This window comes from Poeciliopsis prolifica, unplaced genomic scaffold, assembly GCF_027474105.1.
Source record: "Poeciliopsis prolifica strain line A6 unplaced genomic scaffold, Auburn_PproV2 SCAFFOLD004, whole genome shotgun sequence".
Taxonomy (NCBI): Eukaryota; Metazoa; Chordata; class Actinopteri; order Cyprinodontiformes; family Poeciliidae; genus Poeciliopsis; species Poeciliopsis prolifica.
The window spans coordinates 1,232,617-1,258,741 of record NW_026562379.1 but is presented as its reverse complement, the minus strand read 5'-3'; the positions used below and the strand labels follow the sequence as shown (position 1 = coordinate 1,258,741).

The window sequence follows — 26,125 nt, the reverse complement described above, 5'->3', positions numbered from 1 at the left end:
AAACAGCAATACCTTTAGGGGTAAATGCTGTGACTCTTTCCTGCAAAATGAAACTGTCCTGAAGCTTTTTTAATTCACAAGTTTCACAGAATGCTCTATGAAGATGCCTGGGAGAGCTTCACTTAGTTCATCCTGAAACAAAGCTGTTCTATTAGGTTGAAAAAATACCCCAAAAATGTAAATCACACTGGAAATCATAAGATATAAAAGCAACCAGCTCTCTGTAAAATCCATAAATCGGTGGAACATGCTGCCAGATAGTGCCTAGAGATTGAGAAGTTTTATTGTTTCCATAAAATCTAATCTGAAATATCCACCAAAGATTGCTCCCCTCAGTGTTATTGTCAGTGATTAGCACTAGTCCAGAACATCCAGAAAGTTGCTGAGAAAAACATTGCAAAGGACATGCTTACCATCGATTGAAAGTAATAAAATGTGGAATGCAACTCAAGAAAAGAAAGTGTAAAGTCAGTGAGCTCATTTTCCTCAACTGCTGTTTTTAATTTAACCTTGTTATTGATCTAAACCATCCTATTGTTTTTTATTTGAGAGAAAACATCAAACTAACCTTAAAATTTTCAATTGCGTTAGTCTGGCTGTTTTCTATTATTCTGCCTGGCCCCAGAGAAAAGCAGTTGTTTTCTAAATTCCACTTTGCTGGAATTTTGCGACATTTTGCAAGGCATTGTGTAGCTTTCAGATGGGAGCTAATTACACTTTAAAGGCAGGTATTTACATTACTGTAAAATTACATCTGATAGCAGTTCCAAGATATTTATATCCTAATTCTATATAAAGCCTTTGTTTTCTGCAGTGCTTAAGTATAGCTGGGCTTCATGGCACCATTTGATAAAGTCCCCCACCACAGATCAGTGCTTGTCCTCATTACCATTCACAAATTTAAGGACTTGCCTGTAGTCATGGAAACTCCTGCAACGATCAGCGTAAAGGATGTACAACAAAGATGACAGAAAATATTCTTGTGGAGAGCCAGTTGGTCTGGAGTTCATCATCAAAATACCAGTTAAAATATGCAAAACCCTGCATGGCTTGGTTTCAAAACTATTACTGTGTTTTATGATTGTTTTGAAAAAATAGATATCTTATTTCCTGTCAAAAAAAAACAAAACAAAAAATAAAACTTCTTGGTCCAACATAAATAATTTAGGAGCTTAATCTGGCAGGGTTATGAATAGGCCTGTAAAAAATCCTGCAGTTTAAACTATTGCATGAGGCAGCCGGATGTCTTCTCTATGTAAATCTAATGATTACTGAAGGGCAATATACTATACAGACTTCATAATCTGCACTCTTGGTTGAATGCAGTATTTATTTCCACTTTGGCTTTATGTTGTTTAGTTTTTATTCAAGTACATTTTTTGTTAATGGAGACAGAGAATCTATTTTATTTTTGGTTTTGGTTGTGTTATTTATTTTGTGTATCAGTCCCAGTGTTAAGTGTTCTTTTGAAAGTAAAGTGTATCTATCTTTGGCAGGAAATCACATGTATTATTACGTAATTTCTATTAAATCAATGTAAAAAGGTCTTCAAACAATATTATTGGTTATCCCAATAATTAATCGCCAAGCAAAATATATTATCTTGACAGGCCTAGTTATGAATTATTTTGGTCTCAACTGTGCATTTGTTATAACTTGTAGCTCAACGCCATCTTTCTCTCTCTTTCTCACACACACGCACACACACACACTCTCTGAGACTTCCTCCGCTGCCAGCTCAGTGTTGCAGTAGTGTTAGATCACTTAAACCTCTTCATTTCACCTTAGTCATATCCAACATTACACTAAAGCCGTTTTTTTCAGGCCAGTTTTAAAAGTGCCAGGTGCATTGGGCTATCGACACTATTATTATCCATCTAACCCACAGGAAACATTGTTTTAGATAAAATCTGGTTGTAGCTCATTTTAAACTTTTTTTCTGAGAGAAAAGTAGCAAAAGGAACAGATAGTTTTCTAATCCAAAAACAAGCTGCATTGCATTTTCAGAATCATGGTGATAAAGCACTAAGCATTTGAAATATTTTACAATCATGTAGTTTTAAATAGATTTATCTCAAAAACAGTCAAAACTGTGATCGTTGCATGCTCCTTTCAAACAAACAAACCCTCCCAAAAAATCATCACTTTGAAAATATAATTAACTGGGATTCATCTTCCATTTAAAGCTAAATGCACCTTGATGGGTTTTACTTGGGGTGAGGTGTGGAGGGGGGAGACACCTTCATGATGTTGAGTGCAGAGAAAAAGCACCGATAATTGCAGTGGCAGGATAATGACACAGTAATTGGTACACTGAATGAGCAGGTTTATTTTCAGCTCTGTAAAAGTCATAGCAGCCACCTCCTACACAGCCAGCCAGTAGACAGGGACTTTACACTATAACCTTGATTTTTGTCTGGTTCTCCAGGAACACAGAACCATATCTCTGTGACAGAAGGTAGGACATAGGACAGTCATTGACTTTGAGCAAAATCAGTCATTCTTACCTGGGTGCTTAGATTCTGACTGATGGTAAAACAGATGAGGGAGAGAGCTGTCATGCTGTCATAGGGTGAAATAAATTATTATTGACTCAATTATGTCAGCGTCAGAGACATTGTACTTCAATTCTTTAATGATGTCACTATATGTTTTACAAAAAGTGAAACTTCTCCAAAACGTCTAGTGGTCTTCTAATTAAGCATCATGTTCTGAATGACTGAATCCACTGGTGATTCTTTCCAACTTACATTCAGAAGAAATATACTGGTAAAATTAAAATGTAATTTTCAAACTAAAACTGCCAAAAGTATGAAAAAGGCATTTATATAAATATAATCAGCTATAAATGTAATAATTGAACAACTTCCTGTGCTTTATCAAAGGAAACTCTACCTGAAATAAGGTCATACCTGAAGGCCAATCTATTAACTGTGGGGGTTTCATTGTAATGTGGTTTAATAAACTGACAAAGCAGTGTCATCTGTACTCTAGAGCAAACAAAGACATTGGTAATTGGTTTTCTCTGGATTTTACCAGTTCACGACTCTTGCAAATATGCTGAATCGGATGGCAATTTAACTGGTAAATTGATCAGTGAAGAGATTAATCAAAATTTGCGATTATCTCCTCTCCACAATCTAGCTCAATTTAACAAAAGATAATGATGAAAGCATTTTTTTAAGTTAAAATATACACTGGGGTTAATTAGTCGTGCGACAGAGAAAACAAAACATCTTTATTTTCCAAGAACGAATTATGAAGTGATTAAGGTTGATGTGTTTAGATAATAGCTAGTTATAATTGCTGGGTAAATTAAAACCTGTTTTGAACCACTGTAGCAGAATAATTACACCTTGTAATTGTTTTTTCAAGTGCCCCCCTAATTTTATTAAAGTCTCTTTTGGTTATGACCTCACACAGTAACTTGGGAGTTATATCAGGTGATAGAGCACAGTTCTCACTCTACAAGACAAGCCATGATTATATATAAAGCAAAAATCCTGAAATCCTATTTTTCATGTAGTTATTTATTAAACTGCCTCTCTCAACTCCAGTACAGCATGATAACACCCTCCTTGCTCTCGTAGATCAGTGCTGGGGTCGACCTGTGATAAAAATATGCAGTAAGGTGTGTGAGCAGGATTGTATCTAGGAGGAGCACTCAGGCTATTTAAGGATTTCATCCAGGAGAGGTCAACTGCTCATGATCCGGGGGTCATCGTCTGGGGTATTGTGCCATTTAACCTGTTTAATGATGAGAGATGGATACACTGTGGTGGCTGCGCTGTGATCCGCATCTTTAATAATGCAAAGCTGCTCTACAATTATTATTATGTAGGAGGAATGTGTCTTCGTGGAACATCTATTGGGTTGTAATATGAAATCTTTGCAGGTCTCTGTTGGCAGTAGCTGCATGGTCTGAGACAAAAGAAACAAAAGGACATTTTCAAAATGGCGGTGCTTGCTTTGCATATAAATTTAAAGGATTGAAGCAATTCCATTAAAATAGACAATAGTGAGAATCTAGCCTTAACCACTTTTCTCTGCTTATTTCAGTCTTTTAGCTACATTATGCCAAGCATCTTTTCACTCTCACACAATGTTCTTCTTTGGGCTTCTTTGGTGCATTTTGTTAAATGCTAAGCAAGAGAATAAATTCTCCATTGCAGAGTGAGTCAGTGGTAGTTTAAGGAGGCTAACCTATGCGGATGGATGAGCCTTTTCATCCCATTGTGTCCAAATGGCACAGATTCAAAAGCAATGCAGGATTTGGCTGCAAAATGTGTTTTGAACAGCTGTGTATCTTTTCAGGATTTGCAGACTCCAAACTGGCTATATGTCTGAGCCCACTCATCGATCTGCTGATTCAGGCTCCGTGGTCCTGTGTTGCTGCAGGTGACACTTTTGGCTCATTTTACTCCTGAAATGATAGGAATACAGTCCTCATCCATGGACACTTGTGTATAAAATCCAGCACATGGGCATGCACACGACTTCTGCAAACATTGGAAGAACAGGTTGCTCCCAGGAGCTCAGTAAATACCAATGGGCCACTGTAATAGGATGCCACTTGTTCAATGTCCACAGCTAAAATTTTCTTGCTGCCAAATATTCCACAATCAGTTGTTAGTTGGTGAGCTGTGCTTCAATTCCACGTCATTATAAAACCCAAAATGATGGGTAACTTTAAACGTACAGATTGTGATTCCAGTTGAATCTTTGGTAACTTTCAGGGGCTTTTGGGTTTTTTTCTATATTATTGTTTATTTGACATTTATCATAAGTCAGTAATATAAATAAATACAGTTAAAATGTTAATCATAATAGTCATGAATGTAATAAAACATTAGAAATATAACCCTGGATCATAGAAAGGAATTTTCTTGCATTTGAATCCTATTTAATAAGTTTAGCTATGTTTCTGACAAAATGAAACAAAAAAAGAAAAAGAAAATGTAAATTAGGGACATTTAATAAATTGGATTGGAGTAAAAGTCCAAAAGTAGCCACTGTTTCAGAGAACAAAGTCTGGAGTGAGAGTATTTAAACCCTGTAATAGGTTTTAATCGATTTATTATTTGCGGTAATTGAAAGAAGATTATTTTCACTCATGAACAAACCCTTGTGCATACTTAATCCAGGGAGAAAATATGTGTGTTGCTGACCACTGCCAGGAAGGAAGTATATGTATATTTTGCCTGTAGATAAGAATTTATGGGAAATGCCAGAAAGTTTGCCTAATGAAGTTTGTATAACAATCAGAAGTAATAAAAGGAATTGAGTGAATTCTAAGTGGACGAACATCCGAAAAGTTTGCCCAATCAATTTTGGTAAACTTGGCACTGTTCACTGCCAAGGAAGAGGGCAATAACCCAGTAAGCCAACAAATGACCGGAGGGCTGGAGACGCATGAGGGTGTGGAAGAAACACTGGTTTCGTACTTGCAGAGAGTAGCACAGGTGAGGCAGGCAGACAATTAGACATGGCACAGATGGGCTGAATGAGGCTGATTAGAGCAGAGGGATTTGGCAGAAATATGCCTGAAAAAAAAAAGAGTGAATCATACATTCAAGTTTAAGGTTATAGCAAAGCCAAAGGCGGAAAGTTGAGGGACTTTACACTTTTACATGTAAATCTAAAAAGTTCAACGTGTGCATTTCTATAGGCCTATTTTAAGGCCCCAATATCTAACAGTTAAAAATACTTCACACTTTATAACTCAGACAGTAATAACTTACATAACTGGTGCAACAGTTTCACATAATTCCATCAACAATGCTCCACTGGGTTTCATCATAGCTTTCACATTTAGTTTGCTAAATTAAATGTGAAACTTTATTTACTGGTTTCTAGGTTTGCATAGACAAAGATGGACAATACCTTCAGGCTACTTCACCTTTTATCAGGGAAGTTATAGTTGTGTCCTGGTCACTCTTAGTTTAATATTTTAGTTATTTGTGCTCTCCAAATATCCAGCAGCTCCTCAGATGAGGGGGAAAAAAAGCACAATACCCATAATGGGTGTCTTCTGCTGCCTGCTGTGCCTTCAAATGGGCTGAATAAAGAAAAAAAAAAAACAAGTGTCAAACAAGAGCAGCAAAAAGTTGATAATTGCTTCTGCCCCTTAAAGGATTAAATAACATAAAAGCTGCCAAAAATAATGGTCCGTGACAAAGTTAGCTGCTTTTGAAACCTCCATTTTCTTTGAGAATCACAACATGATTGTTGTTGAAAGGAAACAGGAAAATATGAAATATGTTGTGCAAGTAGGAAATGGTGGTGCTGCAAAAATAATTACAGAGAAACTGGTATTGATTAGACACACATTGAAGCCTTTGCAGATATGAGACAGGAGAACTTCTGTTTGTTGAATCTCTGACGATATTACTTTAATTTGTAAGCTACATTAATGACAGTAATATTGTATTTTTTTTCTCAGTTTAACTTTTGTGTGACTTAAATGTAACATAAAAATGAGTGATGTCTGAATCAATATTCAACCAGTAGGAAAGGTATAATAATAATACCCTTCATTACTTTTGTTTATAGTAACTATTCTATGTTTCAGAATTAAATGTACTTTGCATTTATATATTTATTTTAAGAGCTATTTGACTGCTGATCTGCCAAGCTGACTTGCTACCTAATTAAGAATAACTTGCAAATAAAATTTGATTTAGTTCAATTTAATTTGTATCCTTAGGCTTAATTATGGCACTGGCAATCAAACTTTTCTTCTAGCCTTGGATAATTTTCCCCATAAAATGATTTGCTAGTGCAATAAATATTACTCTCGTTTCAAGACGTGCTTTTACTATGAGTGTCAATAAATGTGAAGTGTACTACATTAGTAAAAAGATTAGCGCAGACAAAGTCCAGATGGCAACCTGCTGTTATTAAGATGCAGAATGTATTTTGGTTCTGTTCACATGGCTTAGACTGATTTACAGTGCTGCTCAGTGTCGTTTCAATTACACAGTGGTGAACAGTAAATCTGAATTGCATAAACTTCTTCTTAAAATACGTTTGCATTGATTCAAAGTATTTAATAAACAACTGTGGCCTTTTACTTGTGCGGCTTTGAAGCTTTGGCTCCCAAGATCAAGGTGTAAGCTCTCCAGCTTTTCACTCTTTCCATAAGAGACATACAGCATAAACTTGGGAAAGTTTACAGACAGCAGATAAATCTTGACTCTGTCACCAAGTGCTTTGCACAGCATTCCCAAGTTCTTTAATACATTCAGTAAATTCAGAGAAACTGGAATGCTTGTCCAAATGTTTGACTTCTGGCTGAAGCCTAATACTCTGGATTTCAGAGGTCACTAGGAGGGTCACTGTGGCTTACTTGAGGCATTACATGCCAGTCTGAAAATCAAAGCTTCAGATTGCTTGTAACCACAGTCCATAAGGTGAAGTTGCGTTTTAAGGAAGACGCATAACCCAATATTATCTTTAGTACTGCATTCGTTGACAGAAAAAGAAATGCATTTGAGTGAGAAAAAGTGACTGTAATAGACAAAAAAAACACTGAAAATAGATGTAAAAAAGAGAAGAAAATTATTTTTCTTCTGCGTTCAGTTCAAGGAATTTTAGTTATGATGTTTATTCTGAGTAAGAAGCAAAACATTTACAATGCCTCTTTGTAAAGACAAAGCCAAGACTACTTGCATTTGAAAAAGAGCACTGAAAGGTCAGTCTTAGTGTTCAAAATGTATGCTATAAACTGTGTGCGTGCACAAAGGCTTTTCCTACTTAGATGACTTACCCTGGCCTCTGTTTTGTCCCTCAGATTGATCTGTCCATGATACAAGTCTTGAAAGACAATAAATAAGGAACAATAAAGTCACGGTCCAAAGAAAATAACCATCTGTCTCTCTTAAGGCACAAAATTACTTGATTTTGAACAAGTTCAGAAATTATTTACATCGATCTTCAACCAGACAAAACAGATTTTTCCATGTTATAATTTATTGAATAAAGAAGAAAATGGGACATAACATTAGGACCACCTGCTTGACTCTAAGCTCATTGTTTTACATCTCAAGCTTTGCCAGAACCATTTACCGGGAAAGCTGCAATGCTCAGAATAGTGGTACGTGTAACATCCACATGAATGACAGGACCCAAGGTTCCTAAGTAGAGTATTTCATAACAAAATCAAAGCACTGCCTCTTCCCATTGACCTTTTATCTTTTGGTTCTTTCAGTAAGTAGACTATCCTTGTCATGTGAAAGAAAGAGTCATGTCACATTCACCTCTGCTCTAAGCAATTTCAGTGGACAGTGATCAGCATTACCATCTTAACTGGTGTGCAGCAGTTTCATCTCCTGGTAAAATATAAACCGTTGCAATTATTAGTGTTGATAAATCTAACACAGACTTACAAAAATAAATATTATAAAAAAGTAACACATTCTGTCAGAGCTGCACAAACTTTTCTTCTGGAACAAACAGGTGAATACATGCAGAAATCATCCTGTTAATAAGACCTGCAGAGATTGGCAAGCTTACCTATTCGTCCTGCTTCATTAACAATTAGAACAAAGTATAATTTTTTTTAACCTTATTAATAGCCAATTAGTGTACTCTAAAGAGATATTCAGTGCTCTCCCCTTTGCTCATCAGTGGTACTAGTGGTATTTCTTATCTAAGTACTTAAAATTCTAGAAATTAGGTAGTGTTCAGTCTTTTCTTTGATGTTCTCTGCAGAGATTCAAGATATTAGAAAGAAACCTGTGATGTTTGTTCAGGAAAGCACTACCTACCAGGTCAGCAGCAAGAGATATTTCAAATATTGCAACAAAGGAAGTAGATTGAGCAAACAAATAAGATTAGACAGCGCAGTGCACCTGCAGGGCACGCACACACAGGCAGCTGCCTCAGAGCATTGCTTGCATGTCCTAACGGGAACATGCTTCTTCCCTACTCCAATTCCCTTTCCTTCTTCTACTGCCCCTCACTTAATCCTTCTTCATCCTCCAGAGGCTTTTTTTAACCTTCCATAGCAGTTCCTGCATGGAGCTAAATAATTAGTTTTCAAAGGGAGTTGGTTGAATAAATGAACTTTTAACTCTAACATTGTTTTTCTTAATTCATCAGTTATACTCAAGGTCAAAACACATCATCAGAACATTTTAAAAATGTGAGTAATCTCATTGGTTCTGTGACATTAGAGTCTGCTGTGGATTAGATGTACCAGACACTATTAGGAACTGTCTGTCCTTTGCAATGCTTCGATCAATAGGGATTTTCAAGGACCTTAAAAATAAAAACAAAGAGTGCTTGTATTATGTCTGCAAAGGTCACACAAGAATGCATAAAGGTCTGGCCTTTACAAGTCAGTGGTTCACAGCAAGGCAACTCAGGTCAGCTACCAATCTCCCTACAACTTACAAGAGAATTCAGAGAAGTGAACTGAATAAAATATGTTTTACAATGACACCATAAACACAGAAAGTTGAGTTTTTGATAGTTTGTTTGTGCGTGTCTCTGGGCATTGAGGTTGTAACCCCCTTGTGGTGATTTAAGGATATTACAACCTCAACAAAGGCAGAGAGTATTCATGACCAAAAATGTTTACACAAGATGCTATTGATGACAATCCATGTCCTCTTCTGACTCATCTGTTTACACTTATCCTAATATAGTACATTACAGCAAATTGCTTCATGCGTTTCAGATGCCAGTAGTTTGAAATGCTCTTCAATTGTTGTGGGATAGCTTATGCCTTGTTTATTGTACTTTTGCAACAACTTTGCACATAATTATTGAAGTAAGCATGTTCAATCTTTGGTGGTGTTGTCCCAAAGACAAGATCTTTAACTTTTGGTAGCCACCATCATACAAGTTTCTCTACTTTTTTGCTGTATTATAGTATCAGTTTTTCTGTTCTGTTCGTTGTGAATTGGCAGATGACAATGGAGTAGTATCCATCTCTCCTTTTTTAAAATTTGTTTTTATAATTATCCTAACTATAACACTATAACATTGCTGTTCCCTTTAAATCTTTTACATTCTTTCATGCCACGGAAGAAACAACGCCTTAAGAGTACTGACACCTAGAAATGCAGATAGATTTCACCAGTTCTGCCAAGAAGAGAGATACAATAATCAAAAAAGAATTATGCTGGGAGATTGCTAATCACGTCACACTTCAAGAAAAAAAGTTTTGAAAGGAAATTTCCTTAAATATTTGATGTCGTATTTATGACTTTGACTCAAAAAAATCTAGAAAAAATACAAAGTTTTGCTTTAAATTCTTATTTTTGTAGTTTATAAACGATGTTCCAAAATCATTCCACATTTAAAAAGAACATTAAAATACATTAAACATGCCAAATGTGATATCCATGTCAGTGTTGAGTGTGTGTAAACTATTCACTGGAATGTGTATTTCAACAAGAGTTAAAACTAGAGTGCATACAAAGTTGTGCTGAAGTAGGAGTAAAAGAATGGTAATACAAGAACGAAATAGCTTTGTGTTTAATAAAACCTCAACTGGGAAAACCTTGATATTTATTCAGTCATTTTCCAAATGACGCCAACTAAAATATTCAATGCAGGAAAGAAAAAAATATTCACTCAAACATGAAGGAAATTAGGAAGAAACATTGCCATTTTAAATTCTTTTCAAATAAAACTTAATGTAACAGAAAGGCTCCGTTTTTGCCCTGGTACTTTTAAAGCAAACTCAGATTAAATATGCTCAACGTTTGGAGGAGATTTCTGTTAGAATTATTGTGAATTATGTCACATTGTAAAAACAGAATTTTAATTTACTTAGCCAAAGAGATTCTGCTGTTTGCTAAAATAATTCAGTGATCTTTAAGATATGTCTTGCCATAATGAAACTGCAGGAACATTTTCACAAGTAATACACAATTATTGTATAATTTTCACAATTATTTGTTTAGCTATAAAATTATTTAAATTTGCTAAGCTAAAATGGCTTGGCTCTCGTTGAGGATGGAAAATCATTTTGCTTTTGCTTCGGCGTCAGACTACAAATCAGTTTTTCCAATCAAAGTGCCGATAAAGGGTGAAGAACAGATTTAGATGTAAAAGCGGAGCACGTCATAAAGCACGCCTCTTCACAGACACAAGAGAAGTTTATGACTGTTTTTATTTTTATTCAAGTTTATTACAAAACAATGTCACACAGCTTTGATAGGCTTGCAGGGAAAGGAATGTGCTATGCTTGAAGTATCACATTTTATCAAGCAACAGTGTCACTTTGATCCAGTAACAAATAAAGCAAAGCACACATCAAGGTACACAGACTTTTTCTACAGCCCATAACCATCTGGTATGTGTCAGATTCCAGACAGTGAACAAGCAATAAAGCAGTTTTGTTTACATCAAAAGCTCAGAAAATCTGTCCCAGGGAAAAATAAGATAAGAAAACAGAAGTGATTGTCATGAGGTTATTCTCTGAGATCGCATCCAATGCAGTTCTTTAGAATGCTGTAGTATCTTGAATATTTAAGATTGCTTTTTTTTTTTTAAGTAAAAGATAAATCTAATTTGGTGTTGGTTGTGGATGAAATTTTATTGTAACACATTGACTTAGCAATATCATCCATTTTCCACGGTTCTTAAAATATTGTGATTAATTCAGCAGCTGTGTTTAATTAATCCATTAATTTATATTTTCATGTGTTACAATTTAAAAGCAAGCAACAAGCAACACAGAGCACAGAGGAAAACTGAAGGCCACCTCTTGATTGTTGTTTACTAGATTTAATGTGTGGGATGCACTGATGACTGGCTGTTTAGTTTACACACGGACCATTAAGGCAAAAACATCCTGCAGACAAGCACTGATGTGATATGAGCAGTCAGTCAATATAAACTGATCGGGCTCGGTGTTAAAACTACCAACAGGGAAAATGACAAGTATTGACAATGTCATTGAAATGTTCCGCTCTGCTGGGAAACCTTGTGTCTTGGCATGCTTCAGGCTCCCCAGCAGGCTACCATGGCTTTATTTGTCTGCAAACATCCTTTAAAATGATCGAGCCTTAATCACTCATAGCAGGCATCTGATTCATTCAGTCGGAAAATATCAAGAGGGCAGCAGAAAACCTGCAGGAACAGCAGAGACAGAACAAAAGCAAGCTCAACCTGCATGTTTTGCATTTATCAAAACAGCTGTGCTGTTAGGTGCATTTAAATAGTTGCAGAACTGCAGACATCCTAGAGGTGACGTGATTGGTCAATGGTTTAACACCTCCTGTGTGTCCAGTTGTGTAATGCTCTATGTAACTCTTATTAAAAAACAAACAAACATATTTTACATGTTAAACTATCACTACATGTAACAGATGATCTGTGCAAAAACCAAGCTCCTTTGCCTTCCATCTATGACTCTGCTGCCATCAACAGAAATACAGAAAAAAACCATCAGAGTTAGAAGGAGAGTCTTCTTGCTGTCAATCGTCACACTTTCAGTATTTTCTTAACATATAGCTGACCACCAAAAAGTAGTACATATAAAGAAATATTTCAGTGGCTGTTGTTTGTTTCACATGCTGTGTAAATATGCGCATGAAAATATGAACGTGCATCAATAAGCACATGAGTCAAACTACTACTATTCCTATGTGTCACATTTTCCTGTGAGGAACGCAAACTTTTACTCAAAGCCAGATCTATGATCTTTAAACATCTACTTTGTTGTCACTTTAACTTTATTGAGCCTGTCATGGTTTTGATTCCAATCTCCACCACAATTTGAAATCAAGTCCAATCCCATTACTGGGCTCAGCAGGATTTAAAAGATCAATCAAGAAACTGCTTTTGTTCTGCAATTACTAAAGGATTAAAGATTATCTAGGGACTATCTTCCTGTTTGCAAACAATTCACTGAATTCAATATTGAAATACTGTCTCACCTGTCTTGCAGGGCCACTTCCTGGCCTCCATCACTCACAGCTAATGGATGTCTTTGGCCAGTATGCCTACAATGACAGTTTCAACGATAACGGAACATGGCACTTCAACAAAACAGAGCAAGAACAGAGGCATCCTTACAACTACTATGCCATGCTTCTCACGCTACTCATCTTTGTCATTGTCTTTGGCAACGTTCTGGTGTGCATGGCTGTGTCGAGGGAAAAGGCTCTGCAGACCACTACCAACTACCTGATCGTCAGCCTGGCTGTTGCTGATCTTCTGGTGGCCACGCTGGTCATGCCCTGGGTTGTCTACCTGGAGGTAGGATGATAGAAATACACAAACACAAACATACACACAGGAGCAAAAAGTAAATAGATATAAAATACCACCCATATTTCTTTGTAGTGAGACATAAAACGTAACATTTCTTATCCCAGAGACATTCTCTCAGTGTATTACACCTGTAAAAAGAACAACAAAAGATTAAAAAGAGTAATGGTTGGATAACTAAGGCATCTGGAGCAGAGCAATGCCCCTGCAACAACTGTGTTTATTTCCAGCATTATAAGTGACTGGAACATTTGGACAGCACTGAAATGATGACGATCCAAACACAACATTTAATTTAAAAGACAAAATTCACAACTGGAGGGTAAAACATGTCAGAGCAGATGATGCTTTTAGATAAAATATAGTTCTGGTGAAACACTGGCGGAAAAAGGCTTTGATGAAGCGAGCTGCTCACTGCAGCTGTATCGTCAGGTCACAAGAACAAGGTGAAACAAGAGTGAAGGTTAACATGTTCACATCAGTCTTGTAAACAGGAGCCATGCAGTGGTCAGAGGCCTGTGATTTAGCAGATATGTGACAACAGCAAAATGTCAGACCAACCATTTTTATTAGAGGTCATTGGTTTATGAATAAATCTTCCTGGGTGCCTTGAATCCAGTGTAGCTCAATTGATATCTATTTTTTTTAAGATTCCTAACATCCCACAAAAAAATGTTTGCTCTAGCGTAAAATGATCTAATCAGTGATCAGTGGGAGGTGATCTTGTTTGAAAACCTCTATGTGTGTTTTGTGCTCTGATGTGCAGTTGTTTTTCTAAGTTAATCCTCCTGTTTCCTTAAGTCATTGGCAAGTTTCAATGTCTGGAAGCTTTTCATTTTTAGAGCCATTCTTTATTCTGATCTACCAGATGTATCTTTGGGTATCCGGGTTGAAGTGTATTTCCTATAAAGGCCTTGAAGTGAGGTAGCACCTGAAGATTTACTCTAAGTCAGATAGTTGAGTGAAAATGTGAAGCTTAAATTGTTATAATAGGCCACATTTCTATGTATGAAACATGTTGGAACCACTCCAAATTAACATGAAAAACCTAATCAAACATGTTTTCACTTTCTATAAAGTGAGGGAAATAATTATTCAAGAAAATATGCTTGCATATTTACTACTACTGTATAAACAACAACAACAAAAAAAAATAACTTAACCATAAATTTTCTTATAACCGCATATTTAGATGATTCTTTGTCATCTTTGCAATTCCTCAAAACCTTCACATTATTTTCCACTCTCCTCTGGTTTTGATTTTCATTTTTATTATTTGAGATCTGTCTTTTCTCACCAGCCGATAGTGGCATTTTTAAATTGACTGTACATATATCCCATTAGGCCATATATAATGTCGTGGAAAAAAAATTTCCACCACAGTAACCAGGCAGTTTTTTTAGTGTGTTTATTCTTTTTCGGTTGTTTGGGCTTTTTACTATATAAATTTTTTCATCTCTGTTCTTTGTAGCAGTAAGATTTCACCTAATTAGTTAATTCCTTGTCTTTACCCTCTTTTTAAAATTTCATTCTGTTCATGCATTTATTTATTTTTTTGTGTTAGTGTTAGGCATGTTTCCCTTTGTGTCTGTTTTTGCTCCCTCCATCTTACCTGTGTTTATTATTATTAGTCTCTCTCTCTCTATTTCCCTACCTTGTTCTCTCCCACAGCTGTTCGGCCTCCCCTGTTTAGACTCACTTGGTTCCCATTTCACTGAAACCATTTCTGTGTCTGCATTTGTTGACAGCTGGTTTCTTTAACATACTTATGACCTGGTTCTGTCCTGTCCTCCTCGTCCTTGAGCATTTTCTCCGCACTCTGCTCCAGCTGCAACGTTTGAACTTATAACAGACGTGGTACGACACTCACATTGGGATTAGAGGAATTGGACAAGATGAGATTTATTTATGTTTTTTGACGAAATTCACTATAAGCCTGATTAAAAAACAGCTTGACAAAATATTTTAGTTTTATTTTTCCCAAGCTACAACGCTCCTGTAGTAGGAGTAGTGACCTTTCCAGTAGACACAATTTACTGAAACAGTTTTGTGACCACAGTAGAAAAGACACAGAAGTGATGTCCAAGATAAAACAGGTCTCCAGGAAATTAAGCTGTGGGGGGAAAATAGTTTGAGTCACATAGTTGGGATTTTACCGTGGCGTAGACAACATAAGAAACACACCAATCAGACTCTTTTTTTTTCCTCCTTGATCCATAAGAACAGCTCGTGACTACCTTTTAGTGACAGCTGTGAGCCGTAATACAGAGCAGAGTGTTCAGACTGTGTTTTTATCAAAGTTATTTACTTCGTTCTCTGTTGATGTGGGCAGCTAGCTTTTCACAGAGGGGGGCACATCAAAGCATGAAAGTTGGAGCTGATTTGCTGCCAGACACATTTCAAAGCACCAAATGACACCATAATACTTTCTCAATAGAAAATTGTATTTGATGGCATACCAAAGACTGAAAGGAGAGTCTTTGAAGGTGTGAAGTGGTTTAATTGCATATAGGTGTTCGAAACTAGCTGTGTTTGTTCAAGGATGGCATTTTGGACTGTGCTAAAAGCAATCACTTTCAAATATTTGTCAAATACATGTAGCAGAAAATTTTTGTCTATAGGTTTGACAGGCATAATTCCTACATAGACAGCATCAAATTACAAGAACGCCCAATATATCCTCAAGGTTTCTGTCCTTTTTGTGCCAATTTTGTTTCTCTACTGGCAGGATCATAACGACCTTGTTATGCCAGCTTAATAAAACTTTAAGAGATGGACTATGTGTAGGGGGAGATAAGGGAGGGCTCATTAAAAATTAAATATCCTCAACCCAAAAAGCTGCAGTTCTTATAGTGGGTCAGAGTTGTCCTTTTGACTACACTTTAAGCATATTCTCGGTCTTTACAACCTCTCAATACACAACTATTCAGTCCACAGTTGTTACATTGGTCACTACATGAAGGGCACAGCTAATTGTTTTTCTATTTTCAGGACACAGCCAATTCACCAGACAAGATATATAGCAATACTAGCATCCAAAACAAACACATAAGAGCAAAAGTTCCAAATATATTCAAGAGTAATTCGAGTTGCAGCTAATAAGATATGATAAAATGCGGACAAAATACTTAAGATTTGTTTGCTCTGGCTTTTTAGCATGATATAGCGATGAATACCACGACGACCCGAGAGAGTAAAGGTTGAGTCGAAAGTTTTCATTGAGCGTGCGCGAGCCGAGCAAACAGTGTGACTTTGTCACTTTGACTGGCAGAGGCTCAGTGTTTAAAAGGAGACTTAGCAAGAAACGTAAGTCAAAGTAAATTTATTAAAGAAATATTTCATACTATTGAACATTTTAATGAAACTATTCACCAGAAAACTGAAGACAGAAACAAACGTGTGATCGATCTTGTTGCTCACCTTACGCTGATGTATATTTTAATAATTTAACAATCTTCTCTCAGTTTTACTGCCTTCAATATCAGTGAAATACATCCAGATGCTGCCACTTTTTCTCAGCTCTCAGATGCGAGTTTTTAAATCCATCTATCTATTGTTCTATTGTTCTATTGTTTCTGGCCTCGAACGCCACACTCTCCCACGTCCCTTTCCTTTTTTTCGCCTCATGGTTTGCCTATCGATGGAGTGCTGTGCTTAATTTGAAGGTGAGACAGAGACAAGCACTCCACACACAGCCAACAGCACACAAGTATTCAGCTGCTCCAGTTCAATGAGTGTGTTTACCACCTTGGACATTTAAATGTTTCAAAGGACTTATGTCTTCTTAGCTCACTTTAGGCTGACAGATTTTAATATATATGTTTTCATTTGTTCTTGTTCTAATTTTGATTAAAGGATAATGTTTTACTTTTTAAATCGTTTTAACGTACTTGGTTTGACAAGACTCATTCAGTTTTATTTATTTCTTGAATCTATCAGAATGGCAAGTGGAACTGGTCAAACATAGCAACACTTAGATTTCTTTTTAACATATGGTCATGTTGTTTTGGATGACTCTTTTTCTTTACATTTTCAGAAAATTTTACACTAACTTTTATTGTTTTAGTTACTAAAACAATAAATTTATAGATTTATAGATTTCAGTTTCTATGTCTTGGATATATTATCATGTGAATGTATGAAGCAAATTATAAAACAATTACAAAAACATGGAAAAGGGGAAAATATGTGTAGAGCTCTGCATGTGTAGTATAGAGGTATACAGTGTCTCTGCAATAACAAAAACAAAAATAAATACAGACGCTGTTTTGTTAGATGGTGAAGATGTACCGACACCAAACCTTTCCACTAAATGTTGTTTCTTATGTTGCTTCATGTATTTCACAATAATACATGAAGCTCAGATTTCTTAGAGTATCTGGTAACTCCTGGAGCATAGGCCATATTTCTTTTCTTTTTCATTCGCCTGGATTTTGTTTTAATTCTGGTGTCACTGACCATGTCCGTGACCAAGGCTCTTGTGTTAATAATGTTTTAGCATAACTTAGTCACAGAGGGTGGGCAGAGCATTCAACTTGCCCTTTATTATTAAATGCTAGATTTGCATTAATTACCACAGTTTTTGCTTTTTTTCCATGTGTGACGGATTTTTGGAGTCCATGGAAGGAAAATTATGCGTGATCTGAATTGGTGGAAAGACACTTAGAATAAATGTTAATTATCATCTGCTACAGCACCCATGCTTAAGCAGCAGTGAAGCTTTTATGCAAGTTCCTGGAGAAAGTAAAAACTAATTTAAATTCATGTTTCTATTTGGACTCATCATACCTTATTGTTATCACAAGCAAATTTATTCACATGTAACATTCAGTGTGTGCTATTTACAAAAGCCTAGATTTATGTTACAATACATTTCCAACTGTGATTTCAGTTTCAGTGTTTTTGTCATGCATGTTTCATAGTTTCATTTTTGCAAGGCTTAATTTTTTCTTAAGTTCAGTTTTGCTTTGTTGTTTTCTTTTAGACGTCTCTATTCTTGCTGCACCGGCTGAGCAGTAAACATTCATTATCATGTAGAACCTCATTATAATCTTCTTTTCTTCAAGTGTAGGAAATTCTGTTTCCCTTACTGATAGTGGGGCTTTTTAAGGACTGAACACAGATTAAACTGGTCTTCTACTTTTTGACAAAACAATTACATTTATAATTTCTCTAACATATCATTGTGGTTACTCCTCTTATCTTGGATAAACTTACTTTCATATCAGTGTTGACGTTTTTGAGATTATATTATTTTTGAGTTCAGAACATCCTTATGGTTGTAATTTAGAAACAGTTTTACATTTTTGAACACAGAGTGATATTAATTCACACTATGAAATAATATAGCATGATCAAATGTAACTTGCAATGTGTCCATTGGCAAGGATCTCTGGAAAAACAAACATAGGTAAATTTGTATGTTTACACTTTTAAATCAAATGGGATAATAAATGACAAATGATATTAGAATAACTTCCTATATCTTAGATGAGTGTAAAACTTAAGCTATAACTTGCACTAGTGATGACAGCATTGAAACAAAACACTCTAAACATATTTTTTATTGCTGTGATATTCATGAACATAACAGCAGGATGTGTTTATATCCAGAGCCATCAATCTGCTCTATCACTCACCTCCCAATTGCAAATTGAAATTTTAATTGCATATCAATCATGGATTCTGACAGCAATAGCTATGACCCTTATGAATTAACTTAGATACCAACAGCAAACTTCATTTTTACATCTGACAAAATGACCAGATCTTAGTAGGAAACAGCAAAACAAACAGTTCTTACTTTTGTTCTACTTTTTTGTTTGTTTCGTTTTCTTTTTCCTCAATGTCGCAAATGATATTGTGTCTGAATTCACATTGTTCATTGTTAATGTGAAAGCTGGAGATTACACTTTTCTGTCCTCTCTCACAAGTGTTTGTGCAAGGGTTGTAATCCCAGATGTGGTTTGTAGTGTGAGGGAAAGAGAAGAGCTGGATTTGGCACAATGCCTAATTTTATGCCTTATGTTGTAAAACAAGAAAGTTCTTACTTTTCCCCATAGATCAAAAGGCATTCCTTATCAAGCTGTTGTATTACAAGAGACATATCTGACTGCAAGCAGAATTTTCTTTCCTCTTTAAACATGGAAGTTTACGATCCTTAAATCCTAGAAAAGCCTGTGAAAGCCTAGTTTTGTGTGGCAAAATGCGATATGAAGTCGACAGGCAGAGTTTTAAGTGGACAACAAACGGTGTGGATGTGCGGTGGACTGTAACATCTAAAGCTTAACTCAAACCCAAAACAGTTTTTCTGGCTTTAGAGCCGAGCAAGCAATTTTTATATAAGTGAGAAACCACCATCTTTATCCACCAGTTTCTGAAGTACATCCTAAAGTAAAGAAGAACTCTCAGTATGTATATATATATTTCCTTATATGTATATAAGAAAATATATATACATTTCCTTCCTTCATGCATATTTGAATAACATTTTGAAATTAGTGTTCAAAGACAGAGAACTACAGTGACTGTTTGCTTAAAAGCAGCCTGGCGTACATCACAAATATGGACGACTTTGAATAGATTTCCTTTTAAAGTCTCATCTACTGCCAGCTGGCGAGCTGAACAAGCAGTTGGACAAACATTTACAAAGAAAAAGTGCTCTGCTAATGTCAGTCTGAATCCTCAATACCTAATTAGTAGACTTATAATCTACTGAAGAGGGTAAAATCTTTACTCATACTCATCCTCAAGGCGACAAAGTCAAAACTGTTAACTTTCTTTTATGTTTTTTGAATGATCAGACAAGAAATAGAAAAAAAACTGAGAGAAATTAATAACTTTTAGGATTGTACAGTAAGATGTGTAAATGTATATAAAATTTAAAAAGGTTATTTTTGTGAACTTAGGAGACGTCTGATTTTGGCTTTCCAGTGGTCAAATTCATTAACAGTATTCTCCACGTTTACTGATACCCTAATAAAGATGCGTGTGCTTTTAGAAGAATGGTTAACAAAATTAGTCTTCTGTAGTCTGAGATTTAAATTTTAAAGTTTATTGATAGTCAAAACTGCCATGACATACAGTACTTCAGGTGGGCAAATGCAAGCTGCCATTTTTTATATCGCCAAATAAGCCGCCAGCGATAAAACAGCAAAATGGTCTTCAGTTTTTTCGCAGATCTACCCATGACCATAAATGACATAATGCTTAGATTAAAAACATCCAGAGTTTATCCAAAAGATCTATTTGCATGTGTTTGTAAAACATACTTTATGTCAGGTATTTGCTGCCTCTGCCGATTTCTTAAGAAATTGACATGCACACCTTTCAGGGGAAGTTGCTTCTTTTGCAGCTTCAACATGAACTGACATTATTTGTAAACGATCCTCATGATCTTTAAACATCTTTTAAGTTTTATACTTCACTTTATGACTTTTCTCTCAGACTGATTTCATTACATAACTTTGTTGGCTCGATCATTATTTGAATATCATTTTGTCAATGGGTTTGCATTAGAAGAATTTTGCTTTCATTTTGCTTTTGATTGTTTAATTTTATTGATCAAAGTGACACTCTATGCAGAGATTAAACATCAGTTGTCAGCTTTATTGGAGCTGGCATGCTTAAAAACACAGCTGAAATTTAATTTACTAACAAATATCTATGATGAAATTTTTGCCCTGCAGCCTCCCTATTATGTAGCAGGGAACACCTTTTCACCTGTGCAGTGCTGGTATTTCACCATCATCCATTTATCAGATATGCTAATCTTGTTTTTTATTTACTAACATTTTCAAAATCAGATAATCCTGAAAACCCTGACAACTTGCCAACCATCTTTATTTAATGAGATTAAATAAAGACTGGTAAACTTAGAACAATTTCTACTTATCACAAAAAATGTTTCCCTGGAAATGCAACATCAATGTCTGCCATTTTAGTTTCCTTTTTTTTTTTAGCAATTAGGTTGTAAGATGCAGCTGAATGTGCTGCATGCTCTTCTGAAAGTCTTTGACTTTAAATATCTATATTGTTTTGTGCTCTAAGACTGCTGAAAATTCAAGATTAAACAGCTGCTTTGAAGGGGTTTTGAGAAAAGTGTGTCCTGATATATCAGCAGACATATCTGCTTACTGCCGTTCCAGAGTAGGAAACCAGGTGACGACAGAAAAGTGCACACTCTCAATCAATGCAGAGAGCATTATAATTGTTTTGAGATGCAGAGGAGGCAAATGTCAAGTGCAAACGGTTTGTGTAATGCTAGAGCGTAATAGAGCCTTGGAGATGTGAGGCAGTCATGGCTTGGATAAATGGTTCTCCGTAGTCTGATCCCACCCGCATCAACATATAGCTTTTAAAAGATGGATCTTAATTTTCTGAAAATAGATCATTGAGACAAAGATTAATTTTCAACAGAGAGGCAGGAGGTGCCCGGTGACACTTACATCCCCCTTACCCTTTACACAGCTGTGGGAGGAAGCAGGTAGGATTTTGTTCCAGCTGGGGTGGGCGTAATCCGAGCTGTCAGCACATCACCGGTGATGTTGGTTTCATCATTTGACCAAACCATGGCGACCAACTCTGGTATAGATATAAATAGGTTGCAATGTTGTTCATGAGAGAAGGCTATGCAAACTGTAACGTATGTTGTAGGATTTGTAGCTCATGAGCATTTAAGATATGCAAGAATTTGTTACAAGGTATTTCTTTAAAGCCTATTATGACAAGCCAATGTTTGAAATAAATTACATTACAAATGATCAGTTTGGAAAGGGAGGGTGCATTCATGCAAGCCCTGTTTAGCCTGCTTTAGTCAAACTCTAGTTCGTTTGCATAGAAAGTCTGTGGGGAGGTGGGAGAGGAGGTGTGGATGGGCAATCAAACTATGATGCGGACCAAAAATGCAAATTCTGGTCCGCCTAAAATCCCAGGTCTCGGTTCAGTTGCAGTGAACTTTGGTCAGATTAGACTCTACCTTTGTAGAGTTAAGAAAATAATCTTTCTCTATTGCACATTCCTTGGATCAGGATACATTATTTTAAATAACTGCACAGATTTTTATGTTCTCTTGTGATTACATTGACATGTTTTAAAATGTTTTTGTGTACTCTGTACAATACCTCGGTCCCCTGGTAATTTAAAGTGCTTTGTGCATAAAGCTGGACTAGATTGGAAATCTGTTCTTCATTGATCCACCATATTGTCATGGACAAAATATTCAGCTCAGGTCATACCTTTTGAAAACGGATGGCTTCAGCACGTTTTAAATGAGTTTATAAATATGCAGAGCATGTTATTAAGGTCCAAAAATAAAAATGATAGTTTTATGTTCTTGGAAGTGGCAAAGATCAAAGAAAATAGTTTCAAAATTACATGATTTTGATTGTGACTTGAAATACTCCAAGACTCTGGAATTGTTCACACAAAAATTATCTCAAGGAGCCAAAGGCTTTACTTTAGTCAACCCTGCTTTATAATTCTCCCCTTTTTGGATTTCTGTGCTTTTTCAGGAAACTATGCTTGGGTTGTATTTCACTGTTCCCCAACACTTGATTTTGGTTCTTTTTCACTTACCAGGGAGGAAAACAATCAAAATATGTATGCATGCTTTATTGCTCTTTTGAAGAGAAAGAAGTTATAATATTGGTGTTAGAGATTTGTGTAGATGTATTTTGCTAACATTCAGTAAACTGCAAATTCTTCATGTCTTTTTTCACTAGGTAGTGGGAGAGTGGCGCTTCAGCAAGATCCACTGCGACATATTTGTCACTCTCGATGTGATGATGTGCACAGCAAGCATCCTCAATCTATGTGCCATCAGCATTGATCGGTAAGTCTGATGTAGATTTGCCAAGTGTGGTCACTCATCATTGCAACATGGAAATCAATGGAAATACTTAGCTTCTGAATAATAAAAAAATAAATGCCCACGTCTCGGTGCATGACTCGCCAGGCCGTTGTGTCTATTTACAGAGTAAATGGCCTTTTCAGACTTGAATTTCACTCTGCACACAGTCTGAAAGTGAAGGATTTGTTTTTAATTAGGGACCACCAGATGTCCTACAAATATAACATGAAAATACCTTTTTATAAAAAAAAAATAAATAAATAAATGAAAAAGATTTTTCAACTATGAAAAGAGCATAAGCCAGTGAAAATATCAAGTGTCACAGAGTAAAATTCAAAAGCATTTTTTACAAAAAAGATCTTATATTGAAGACAAAATCATGTGGAGGAGTTCAAAATTTGGAAAAGGAAAGAAAAATACAGAATTTTTAGTTCAGCTGTTTTTCAGTTTGAAACATTGTCAGCCAATCACAACTATCAAAACCTGAACCATTATCTTTTGGTAATGAAATCAAAAGTGGCAACAGGAGCTTTAGAAAACAAGACACTGACTAAAACATAGATCATAATACAAAATTTTGTTTTTTTACAAGCAAAGCTGTAATCTAGGGATTTTAGTCAAAATCTGACCAAAAATCTAAACCAAACAATCTAGATAGCTACAAACCAGCAACGTTTCAATCTGTAGAGACTCACACTGAGAAAAAGCAGCAGTTAGAAAGTTTTATTGACCCAAATTTTTTTGGCGCTCGGACACTGGCAGAAGACGTGCTTGCTGAGAATCTCCATGAACTTGAATGATCGGCTCGGGGCGAAGCTCAGGGTAGTCTTTGCCCGGGCCCGGACACTGCTGGGGGAGTGGAGCCTGGAGAGGAAGGAGCCTGGAGGAGTCTGGAAGATACTCGGGAGGATGAGTGTGGAGACGGGGAGAAAGTGGGTCGAAGCAGGTGGATCCGTGATTGTTTGGCCTTTTGAAAGAGCTCTTGCGTGGTGATTGGCTGGAGCGGAGCGACAATCTGGTGCTGGTTGGCTGAGGCGTGGTCATTTATGATGCCTGTAGGCTGGAGAGAGTCTCACAGCTTGAATTTACACCTACAGGCTATATAACAAATAAAAGCCAAACAAACAAGCAAAAAAAAAAAAACAAACTTAACCTAAAACCCGGATCACTTTAAAGCCACTCAGCCAACAAACAAAACACAGCAGAACAATACAGTCAATAAAATGCACCGCCATGTCAAAGCTACCACGACACCAGCACTAACAAGGCTCACAATTTTTCAGACTTTGACACATTAAAGCCTTGCTTTCTATTCTTTTATTTTGAAAGGTGCACTGCTCCGATTGCCTCATACAGAAATGCTACAATTACTTTTATTTCTGGCGTATGTCCTTTTCTGTGCTAAAATGAAGCCTAGGCGTAAATTCAATTTGGAAGACTCTTTAGCCCCTCCCGCAGCTTCAGTAGGCGCTTCCCGCTAATCACTGACGACCTATCATCGCTAGACTTAGCCATGTCGCAGCCAATCACCGACCACGCCTCAGTTCATAAGGACGTCCATCCAAAGTGCCTCCCGTTTCGCTGCTGCGCTCAACACGTTCAGTCGCACGTCCCAGCTTCCCAGCAAACCATCCCAGCGGATCCCTTTCTTGGTGATTCCTTGCGTACAGCTGCTTTGCCGTGTCCTCGACCCTTCCTTCCCCATCAGACGCTCCCGAATCTGCGCTCAGCCCACCTCCACCCCTTCTCCACCTCCATCGTCCAGGCTCCCAGGCATACTCATTCACTGACCTCCACCACCAGGCCGGGTCCCGGGGGGATGTCATTCCTATCAGCATCGGGAATGCTCATCCGAGCTTATCGCTTCAGCTCGATGTCCTTAGCCGGGGCCCGAGCGCCAAAGACTTAACTAACTTTTCTAATCGCTTTCATTCTCATCTGAGTCTCTCCAGATTGAATTTCAGATGCATACATTAACTGGTGCAGTATACTAACTATTTTATAGCAGAGTTTAAGATTTCATTGCTTGATTTGAAAGACTTTTAATTCAAGCGGAGCTCATTACATGACTGAACTTTCAAAGTCCCATATTCTCACCAGAACACAGTGGATGAAAAATCTACTCCTGTTTGATTTTTGTGGCTGATAGTTATAGGTGACAAAGCCAGAGAAAGAGCTGGTCAGACCTTTTAAATCCAATTTCTTCTCTCTCCCATTTCATCCTAGCAGAGCAGTATATGTAGGCTTTTATTGTGCATGTTCATTGTTTTGTTCTTAGATGATGCTGTGTTTATTGCAGTCACGTTTTTGCACCGATTTGTCAATACTTTATTTCACACAACAAATCATTGCTCTGTTTGACAAGAGCTCCTTTGAAATTTGAGTTTAAAAAACACCTTTATTGCGGTCGATCAATAATTATTTGTAATTAAACAAAAGATAAGTGTGGTAGGGTGTGAACAGCTGGCACACATTTGTGTAATTTTGTGCTAAATTTACACCATTTCTACTTGGCAGATGGTCTTAAAAAAATTCAGTCATTAAATAGTCTGGTCCTGCTCAACTGTTTCATGCCAGTTGCATCAACAATTGCATCACTCTGTGATTTCCAATTACCTAATCCCAGAGCGTACAACTCTTTTACATGTTCAAAATCTAAGAAAAAGAGACTAAATTAAAATTCATGTATTTTTCTTTTTGCTGAATTCTACTGTAGGGATGCAGATTGAAAACATAATTTAGCATAAAACAGCTCAATACTTTGAAGCCATCATACAGACTCATTCAGTAAATTGGAATATTATTGAAAAGCTTGTTTAGTTCAGGAACTTTTTCACTAAGTGAAACACATTGTATAGATTAATTACACACAAATGGATTTTTGGAAACCCATATTTATGTTAAAATTTTACACTTTTATGCAATAAAAATGTGACATTTAAAATTAGAATATTACATTAAAAAACATATTTAAAATAGAAATGTGGGCTTACTGCAGTTAAGCAAGCAAAATATGTTTATTGCTAGATCTTAAGCATATTTTAT

The 26,125-nt window shown here is 36.4% G+C and overlaps 1 protein-coding gene across 3 annotated transcripts in view; it reads left to right on the top strand.

The window, feature by feature from the left end:
- drd2a (dopamine receptor D2a) overlaps positions 1–26,125 on the top strand; it is a 47,530-nt gene that overhangs the window by 8,555 nt on the left and 12,850 nt on the right. For 2 of the 3 annotated variants that reach the window (XM_055029035.1, XM_055029032.1), the window contains exons 2-3: positions 12,908–13,218; positions 22,953–23,062. In XM_055029035.1, the coding sequence (XP_054885010.1) occupies positions 12,940–13,218; positions 22,953–23,062 (389 nt within the window). In that variant the 5' untranslated portion in view covers positions 12,908–12,939. Of the gene's footprint in view, positions 1–4,318; positions 4,399–12,907; positions 13,219–22,952; positions 23,063–26,125 lie in introns of those variants that run through there. The other variant, XM_055029033.1, reaches the window with a different exon arrangement.